Here is a 10,369-nt window from a genome sequence, read left to right as displayed (position 1 = left end):
CAGTCAAGAAGCACAAACTCTAATCTAAAGGCAACTTTCTCAATAGCCCAAGACTGCATCCAATAACCAACCTCTTCACCATCCCTCTGCACCTCCCTACAGTATTTATTTCTACATATTACATTTTCTTGCATAATTAAATTGTTATATGGATTCCTTGGTTCACAAAGCTGCAAGAGCAAAAAGAGTGACATCTAACAAATCCTTTTATAGCTCTCCTAAGTCATAAATCTTCCAAACTACAATTAATGCAACTTCGAAATATCATTTCGCGCGGTAATTTAGCATGCCTTCCGAAAGTGAAAGAATATGTAAATCACTTTGGTTCAGGGAGACCTGAAACATAGTCCGCTAGAGATAGACTTCTTTAGATATATCATGAAGTTACTTTAAAGACCTAAGAATACTAATTTCTGTAATTACCATAACCTTGAAAGGCTTAGCAAAGCAAAATTACTAAGAAAGGATAATTCCAATTGCATTTCATCAAGTTGAGCAGAAATTAGAAGAAAAAAAAAATTGATACATCACTGAGAAGATAAGGATAATTTTTTTATTGCTAGCTGGTTAATAATTTAAATAACTCTAGCGCTCCAAATAACTAGTTTATCATCATTCTTGAAGTTGGTTAGCAGGTCCAAACCCAAGTCTAAGTGTGTCACAAAGAAAGTTGATAATATTGAAGCAACCAAATTACTGCAGTAGATAGACAATTGAAGCTGTATATTAATATTTTAAATACTTCAGCAACTACTTTATTAAGGTTCTCGCAACAAAACAGGTGTCATGTTACTAGCTACTATGAGGTATACATTTCAATAAATTCCACTAAGGACGAAAAGTTTACAGGATACAAAGAACCAGACCTGCAATTCAACTACTACCAACTTCAGACGGTGTCTTAGCCACAATTGACAATGCGTGTAATCCACTCTGCAACTCATCTTGCAGTAAACCATAAATCATCCTATGCCTCTTAACCAAACTCTTACCTTCAAATTCCTCAGAAACCACTTTTAAATTAAAATGTGTCTCTCCGTCACTGCCTCCAACCCCGGCATGCCCCGCGTGCTGATAAGATATATCTTCAACTTCTAATTCAACAGGCCTAAGTTCCTTCGCCAATTTCTCCTTTATTCTCACCCCTCTACTCCTCAATACACCATCATCAACAGCACCAACAATTATATTGTTTCCACTAACTTCATGAATGGCACCAGACTCGACATTTCCATTAACATTAATTCGCTCAGTCGAGGCATTTAATAAATCGCTCTGGGGGCCTAAACCAGATGCTTTTTTCTCCGCTTCAACGTACAACTGCAACGCTTTTTTCTGCATTAACTTCAACATATTCAAAAACCCATTATTCCTAGAAGGAGTTAAGCTTTGTTGCAACCCTAAAAGTACTGCAAAATCAGGCGAAACTCTAACAATCTCTTCTACAGGTCTTCCAGAAAGGCCCTGAACTAACAAAGCAGCAAGACCTTTAGTGAGTACCGAATCCGAATCAGCTTCAAAGATTACATTTCTCTCCGAATCAAAATACGCCCTAACCCAAACCTGTGAATAGAGGTCGCAAAATTAGCCCATAAAAACATAAAAGGACAAATAAAGCAACTAAAACTTAAAGACCCGTTTGACCATGAGAATTATTCACTTTTTCCCGGAAATTTTTTTCACTTTATTTGAAATTTGGAAAATAGCTATAACCCTATTTTCACTTTTTTCACTTTCAGTAGATTCAAACAACCTAATATTCTTGGGCGGGTCAATAACCCTGACCCGCCACCCTATTTGGATGGTTGTTACCTATTGTATTGTATTGTTAGTTTAAACACTATATTTGTTTTGATTATTACTTAAATTTTATTGTATTATATAGTTCAATCCATTCTTGTGTAACAACGGGAATCAATACAATCTATCTAAACTTTATAGGGATAATTTCAATAATATACAATCCAGCATAAAAAATTAAATTCACGTAGCGATATTTTTAATTTACATCCGCATAGCCAACTTTTCTTTGGCAACAGTGTTTATACACACGATACACAACATTATACAACACTATACACTTACAGTAGACAATGTGTCAACCTTGTATAAAAGTGTATAATAATGTATAGGTGTTTATACACACGTCTACACTATTATACAAACTTATACAAGAGGTGTTTATACATAAGAGGTGTTTATACACACTTCTACACTGTATAAAAGTGTGGAATAATTGCACCTCTGTGAATACAATAACTGGAAAAAGAACCCGTACTTAATTTTCCTGGATACAGCAGCTTTCAAGACCTCAATATTCAATAAAAGAGCTCATCACAAACCAAAACACTGTTCTTGATTAAATCATAATAGCAAATAAGCCTAATTTGTCAGTGTACATTGTAGAATTAACCATTCATACATGATTCTTTAGCAATGCCAACTACAATCCCCGGTGTGTCTGAAACTTTCAGGATAAACAGAGAAATAAATAAAAAACAGAGAAGGGCAAACAGAAGTAACATAAGAAGAAGAAAAAGAAAGAGAAACAGATACAGATAATTGAGCAAACAATAAACTTGCAGACTTAATCAACATCATCAATACACTAAGCAAACACAATCTACAGTCTAATACAAGTATATATGCAAAAGGTAACATATTGAATCAGCGGAGAGAAAAAAGAGAGATGATTTATGAGAAGGGCCAAAAGGGTCTGAAGGAAAGCTGCTGTAATTCGGCGGCTAAAGCGGGTAAGAAAAAAATTATTGGCTAAATCGGGTAATTATTTTTCCCTAATTAACATAGAGTGTAAAAACCCCAACTTATATCCATCAAAACAATATAGTACGATACAATACAGTATAATATGATACATTATGAAACAATATGTAACAACCATCCAATTAGAGTGTTAACTCAAGCCATTTGACACCTCATACCTGTGAAACACAACCCTGAACCTTGTTTTCATTAGTCTTGTACTGAGCATCAAGTGGTTTTAAATTCTTGCCATAAAACAAGAGTTGTTCATATTTAGCTTTTGGTTGTTCAACTGCTTGGAATAGTTTGATGATTTCTTGAAGCTTTGGTGGAAGTTCTTCAATGGGTTGAAGAGATGATGATGATGAGGATTGTTGTGGGGTGGCTGAAATAATGGGTTTTTTTGTGGAGATTCTTTGGATTGTGATGATGGATTTAAAAATGGTTAATTTAGTGGGATGTGAAGAAGAGGGTTTTAGGGATTTAAGGGATGGTGAAGTGAAGAGAGGGTGTGGAATTTTGGTGGAAATAGACATGGATTGAAGAAAGGGAAGGAGGAAAATTGGTGAGTTTGATGATGAATTTAGTTGCTGCTGTAGAGAGGAAAGGCTGATTCGAGAGAAGAGACAGCCAAGAGATTGAAAAGGTGTCTGAGAAGGCATACCCACTGCAACCCCCTGTCCACACCCTAGTACTCCTAAGAAGACAAGAAACTATTTTACTTGTCCACTTCATAGGCGATTGGCGATGAAAATTAAGTAGGCATTTGACCATGAAAATCAAATACTTTTCACTTTATTTATAATTTTGAAGTTGAAGTAGAAAATGAAATTGTGTTTCGTTATAATTATTACAAAAAATATTTGATTATTTAAATGTACTAAAAGTGAAAATAGGTTTTTTGATGTTTTTCAAATTTCAAATACAACTTGTTTTATTTGAAATTTTCATGGCCAAAACGTTGATTTTCAAATAAAATGAAAATAGTTTTTTTAAAAAAAGTGAAAATAGAGTTTTATATATGTTGCTGTTATTTATTTGAATTTTTGAAGTTGCAATTGAAGATGGGATTGTGTTTGATTTTAGTTTTTTTTTTTTTAAGAATAATTGGTTGTTTGAATTTATCGAAAGTGAAAAAAAAAAATATGAAAATAGAGTTTTAGGTGTTTTTCAAATTTCAGATACAATTTGAAGTTGTATTTGAAATTTTTATGGTCAAATGCTGATTCTCAATACAAAAAAAAAAAAAAAAATTGTAATGAAAATTCTCATGGCCAAAAGGTCTTGAGAGTAAAATAATATATTTCTTGAATTAATTACTCATTTTAAATTATTTTTTAAGTCCATTAAAACTATATATAGTCAAACCACACTATAACAGCATTGTTTGAGTCCGCAATTTTTAGATGTCATAGCGAATTGTTGTTATACACTTATAACAATATTCATATTTACTACATTCATACTTTGCTGTTGTAGAAAAAAAAAAATCGTAAAATCTAATTTTTCATTTTTAATTGTCAAGTCCTAAGCTTAATCACATTTTCTATAACGAAGGAAAATGATCGATAGAAATATATATTTATCTACTATTGTTTGTCATTAATGGTGTAATAAAACATCAAAATATGCGGCAAAAATCTCTAAACCTATTATTAGTAGTGTTAGAGGTTCTATTTCTATAAAGATAATTAATCACTAAAAAAATATCACTAATTTCTCTATCCCAATTTAAGGGTGTGTTTGGTACGATGGAAAATGTTTTCCTAGAAAATGATTTCTTGGAAAACAACTGATTTTCCTACTTATTTTTTTGTGTTTGGTTGGATGTGGAAAACATTTTCGGGAAAATTTTTTAAGTGTTTGGTTTGACGGAAATAACAATCCAAACCCCTGAACCACACGCACCTCCACCCCCCCCCCCCCCCCCCCAACTCAATAACTCTCACGTCCTACCCCCCCCCCCCCCCCGTCCAAACTTCCCTACTAGCCCACCCCGCACTTTGAAAAAGGGTTACTTTCACAAAGTGACTATTTTTATAAGATAACCAAATATGTACATACTTTTGCAAGTGGTCTTTTTCTAAGACAACCAAAAACAATGACTACTTTGCCCTTTGAAAGACAACCCAAAAAGTGACTATGTTTGTAAACTAGCCATTTTTAAAAGTGACACAAAAATGACTATTTTTTTAATTGCCATTTTTTTAAAAGTGACATAAAAATGGCTATTTTTTCAAAAAATTATTTGTAGCAAAACGACCTAAATGCAAATCTGCAAATATAGCAACTTTTTGTCATTTTTAAAAAAATGGTACTTTACAGAAATAATCATTTTTGTGATTTTTGTGTCACTTTTAAAAAATGGCTACTTTACAAAAGAGGACACTATCTTAGAAAGCGCACATTGCAAAAATGGTTATTTGATACTTTCACAAAGAGGCTATTTTAAAAAATGGATACTTTTGCAAAGTAGTTAGTTTTTAAAGTAACTACTTCCACAAAATGATTATTTATCAAAATTGGCTACTTTCAAAAAGTGACTATTTTTAAAAAGTACCTACTTTCACAAAGTGGCTATTTTCTAAAAGTGTCTACTTTTACAAAGTGACTATCTTCTTAAGTGACTACTTTTGCAAAATGACTATTTTTGAAAGTAGCTACATTTCGCAAGTAACTACTTGTAAAGTTGCTATTTTGAAAGTTACTACTTTCACAAAGTGCCTTGTTTTGCAAAGTTGAGAGATAGGGAGTGGTGGTAGGGAGGTGAGAGGTAGGGGTTGGGGGTAGGTGGTGATAAGGGTGGGGAGGGAGGTAGTCGAGATAGTGGGGATGGGGTAGGAAGGGTTGGTTAATTGGTGGGGTGGGGTTGGGGTAGTGACGTGTAGGGGTTGTTAGGTGGTGGGTGGGATGGGGGGTATTTGGGTGGTGTATGGGGTGGGCAGTGGGGGTACGGGGGTGGCGGGGTGTGGGAAGGTCGAGGGGTAGGGGTTAGGGGTGTTGGGTGGGTGGGGAGGAGACAATGAACTTGCAATATTAATTGTAGAACTTGTTTTCCCTACTTCCATTAAGGAAGTCATTTTCCTCATTTTCAAGGAACTTGTTTTCCTATATAAAATGTTTTCCAAGACATTTTGACTAACCAAACATGGGAAAATTGGAAAACATTTTCTAGAATATGTTTTTCTCCATACTAAACACACTCTAAGTGTCTTAATTTGATTTGGCACGAAGTTTAAGATATAGAGGGAGACTTTTGAATCTTGTTGTGTTAAATTAAAGATGTATAAAGTAACAAAAAGTTATTTGAATATTGTGGTTATAAACTTGTCATGTAGCACCTCTACCTGTTAAACACAACCCCGAACCTTGTTTTCATTAGTCTTGTACTGAGTATCAAGTGGTTTTAAATTCTTGCCATAAAACAAGAGCTGTTCATATTCAGCTTTTGGTTGTTCAACTGCTTATAAGAGTTTAATGATTTAAACTGCATAAATTTTGATCAACATTTTAAGATATATTTTTCAGCAAATTGATATGAGAAAAGTTGCAATTTATACTATTTTTCATGTAGTTTTCAAATATATATATATATATATATATATATATATATATATATATATATATTAATATTAAAATATTGAGTTAATCTAATCCAATTTAGCTTCAAAGTTTAGTCAAATTGACTCTCGAAAAGCGAAAAGTATTACATAAATTGCGACGGAGGGAGTATTAGATTTGCATTCGTGGGTATTAATATTCTCACTCGTCTCTTAGTAAGAAAGTAATAACAAGATGGTTCTCCCTCCGATTCAAAAAGAGTGTCCATTTTTTTTTTCCTCACCATAAGCTGATCGGAATTTATTAATCAAAAAAGTTTTGTACAGGTATTAAACAAAAAAAAAATGAAAAACAAGAAAGGAAAATGCTGAAAGTGGAAATGAAAGCCAGTAATATTACAGAATCCTAAGTACTCAACAAGACTCTATCAACTAAAACTCCAAGGGCCTTGACTTGAATTCATCTTTCACACCTATAAGTCTCATAGGTGGAATGGATCAAGATCTCATGAAGCTATCTTTAGGCAATCTTGAATGTAATTGAATCATCCTGTTATCTGTAGCAGCATCAGTAATAACCAGCATGTATCTCTTTATACCATTGTCATATAAAGGTATCCGAATTTCAGAAGAAATTTCTAATGTTGATCCCTGGGGTTTGGGGTTTTTTGTCTGATTATTTTGTATGGCAATGTGTGTATTGTTGGAATCATTCACCCTCATAGATTACTCTTTTGAATAGGTTCGACTTGTTTGACAGAGCTTTCGAAAAACTTAAAGCTTCACTCGGATCAAGGTAAGTTGAGACTTTTTATGGCTCTAATTTGAGGATGTTTTTATGATTAAATGATAATAACAGTAAGGGTAAAGGGGGTCCCACATTAGAGACGAGCACTTATACGGGTACCGGTGCCATGTTATGGATACTCAGTCAATTATATGACTTAGTCAATTATATGATGACTTATGTGACTATTTGATGATATTAGTAAATTCTAAAGAATGTTTTAACTAAGTTGATAGATGAATCTCATGATAATTGATCAGTTTTTTATACATCACTCTGGATATCTTGTACAAATGAGCTGTTTAAATGTGTTTTATATATAATGTATGTGCCCCGTACAGATATTTGGCATTCATTCTTTTATATGAACATCCAGGTTTATAGTCTGTGGTGATTCCTAAGTTTATGGCCTGGTGGCCTGATTGAGATGATTGATTTGCATTCATGCATCAAAATTGATATGATGATTATTGCTATGATTGGGCTTCCTTTAAAGTTAAATGTATAAAGGGTGACATGTTTAGCTTATGCTCTTTTTATTTGATGTTGATATGTCATACATAGGTATGTAATTGCATATGAATTGAGAAAGATCATGAGATGAGCACATGGGGACCATCTGTGAAGAGATTGCATTAGTGGTTATGAGTTTGATAGCACGTTGAGACCGTCCATACTGGCACGTGGAGATCCTCTATATGGTGTATGATCAATGCAGTTGTTCTCCATGGGTCACGCTCTCGAACACCCCTCTTGGAGCTGGTGTGTGCTATGATTATGAGTAGATGTGGTTGATGCATGCATAGCATTGGATTCCCATATTATTATGTCGAATATGGTTGAGCATCATATTGTGTTATGAGGTGCCTTGTGCATAATATCTCCTATCTACTAATATTGTGAATTTATTGTTTTAGTTGTGTTATCTTATCCTTGTTTATTTTTCTGTCTTAATGATACTTGCTAAGTACACGCTGATTTCTCTTACATATGCTACATGTGATGCACCTTTTAATGATACTTGCTAAGTACACGCTGATTTCTCTTACATATGCTACATCTGATGCACCTTTTTATGTGTAGGATTTATTTTTCTGTGTAGGATTATAATTATTGAAGTATGGACCGCAAGTATTTCATAGACTAACACTCGCCACTACTTCATTTAGGGTCGGTCAATGATACTTGCTAAGTACACGCTGATTTCTCTTGCATATGCTACATGTGATGCACCTTTTTATGTGCATATTTAGATCCATTTACCAGTGGATCATGCGGCACTCGATTAATCTAGGAGTTTCATGTTGGAGTTCTCGGAGTGAGTTGCTTGGTTGTTTCGCAGCACCAGACTTCATTCTATCTTAGCTTTATTATGTCTTTTTTCTATTCCATGACGGTTGTATTGAGATATTTTTAGGCTTGTATTTATGATTAGAGGCTCTTGTATTAATGATACTTGCTAAGTACACGCTGATTTCTCTTACATATGCTACATGTGATGCACCTTTTTATGTGCATATTTAGATCCATTTACCAGTGGATCATGCAGACTCAGTTAATCTAGGAGTTTCATGTTGGAGTTCTCGGAGTGAGTTGCTTGGTTATTTTGCAGCACCAGACTTCATTCTATCTTAGCTTTATTATGTCTTTTTTCTATTCCATGACGGTTGTATTGAGATATTTTTAGGCTTGTATTTATGATTAGAGGCTCTTGTACCTATGACACCGATTTTGGGGGTGTACTTGCTATCTTTCTGCAGTTTATGCGTATAAGACAATGTTTATGACTTAATTATTGTTATCACTTTACTATTCTCTTTAACTATTGAATAATGGATTAAAATTTGCTAATGGTTCACCTACCGAGTTAGGTGTAGGTTTTATTGCGACTAGTTAGATTTTTGGATCGTGACAGTAAGTCCCATGAACCTTGAGTTGTTTTAGTAACTTTATTTAAGAAAAAAATAGCCTAAATAAGTTATAAGAACTTACAGAGATTTACACTATTTCCATGAGACTAAACAATAAAATAGCCAGACAATTTGAATTTTCATGACAAAAAAATTTAAATCTTTTAAACGGTGGATCACCTAGTGATGACAATACAAAGATTGCTATATATTTGATTTGTCTAGCAAAATAATAATATCATTTGCTATAAGTATATATTCCGTGACAAATCATTTTACGAATATATGTACAATACAATAAAAATTCGTAGTAATAAGCAATAGTTCTTAGCCACAAAATAGGACTTTTAAAATTTTTGGCCCATTGGCCGAGATTAATTACTGGGCCTAGCCAAAATATACTAGACATATACATTGATTATGTATATAATATGTATATTATATATATATATATATATATATATATTATATTTATATTTATACTTGATAGACGTAAAAATATATTTGTATTTGTTTATATTTTAGGGCGGCTCAAAAATATAATTATCCCCACAAAATATGTAAAGTTTGTAACTTGCGTTTAGCTATACCTTTTCTTGCTACAATATTTTAGGAAGGAAATCATCGTGGCTAAAATGTTTAGCCACAAAAAAATTCATAGTTAGCTACAAAAATATTAAAATATATAAAGAATATCATGATTGTATGATTATATAGGAAATTCATAATTATATGATTATGAATGGTAAAATATTAAAAGCATATCCTTTTTGTATGATTATAAAAGGTAAAAGTATTAAAGTATTACTCTATTGGACTAGATACTGTTTAGGAGTCTAAAATGGTAATGTCATTACCCATTGATCATTTTAGACTTAGATGATTACTTCAAATGCCTAAATAAGAAAATAATTGGGGATAATAACACTTTTGGTTCCTCAGTTATTGATAAATTATAATTTTGGTCCTTATAATATATGAATTGGTATTTTTATCCTTCAATTTATTAAATGTGTATTTTGGTCCCTTTATATAGGAAATATATTATGTTTGGACTATTCTTAGATGTATATTACTCTTAAATGTGTAGCAACATTGCAAGCATAACATTACACATGGTAATCTAATGGCGGAAAGATTAATAATTCTGAAAATTTGTGAATATTCACATGCAAAAAAGATTTTTAAAAAACGCACATTTGAAGTAATTGAAAGTTATATGTGTTTAATCAAATATCACAAGGACTAAATGTACATGTGTCACAAGTTCCTAACTCCAAAAATAATTATGGAATATGAATTTTAGAAATTTTTAATTTTTTAAGAAAAAGTAATACAATTTTCTTAAA

General features: G+C 32.7%; 1 protein-coding gene across 1 annotated transcript; it reads right to left on the bottom strand.

The window, feature by feature from the left end:
* Positions 1-706: 706 nt before the first annotated feature.
* On the bottom strand, positions 707-3,466 carry LOC132031414 (sufE-like protein 1, chloroplastic/mitochondrial). Its single transcript, XM_059421373.1, has 2 exons — positions 2,943-3,466; positions 707-1,563 (listed from the first exon to the last, which is right to left on the bottom strand). Exons 1-2 carry the CDS (start codon positions 3,423-3,425, stop codon positions 874-876), a joined length of 1,173 nt encoding a protein of 390 aa, XP_059277356.1. The 5' UTR covers positions 3,426-3,466; the 3' UTR covers positions 707-873.
* Positions 3,467-10,369: the final 6,903 nt, after the last annotated feature.

The sequence above is a fragment of the Lycium ferocissimum genome, chromosome 9 (genome assembly GCF_029784015.1).
Source record: "Lycium ferocissimum isolate CSIRO_LF1 chromosome 9, AGI_CSIRO_Lferr_CH_V1, whole genome shotgun sequence".
Lineage (NCBI taxonomy): Eukaryota > Viridiplantae > Streptophyta > Magnoliopsida > Solanales > Solanaceae > Lycium > Lycium ferocissimum.
This window is presented reverse-complemented; position numbering and strand designations above follow the sequence as displayed.

Coding starts and splice junctions, on each gene's coding strand:
- LOC132031414 (XM_059421373.1), bottom strand. CDS start 3,425: ATGCCTTCTCAGACACCTTTTCAATCTCTTGGCTGTCTCTTCTCTCGA. Junction 1,564..2,942: donor TTCAGGGTTGTGTTTCACAG/GTATGAGGTGTC, acceptor CTCTATTCACAG/GTTTGGGTTAGGGCGTATTT.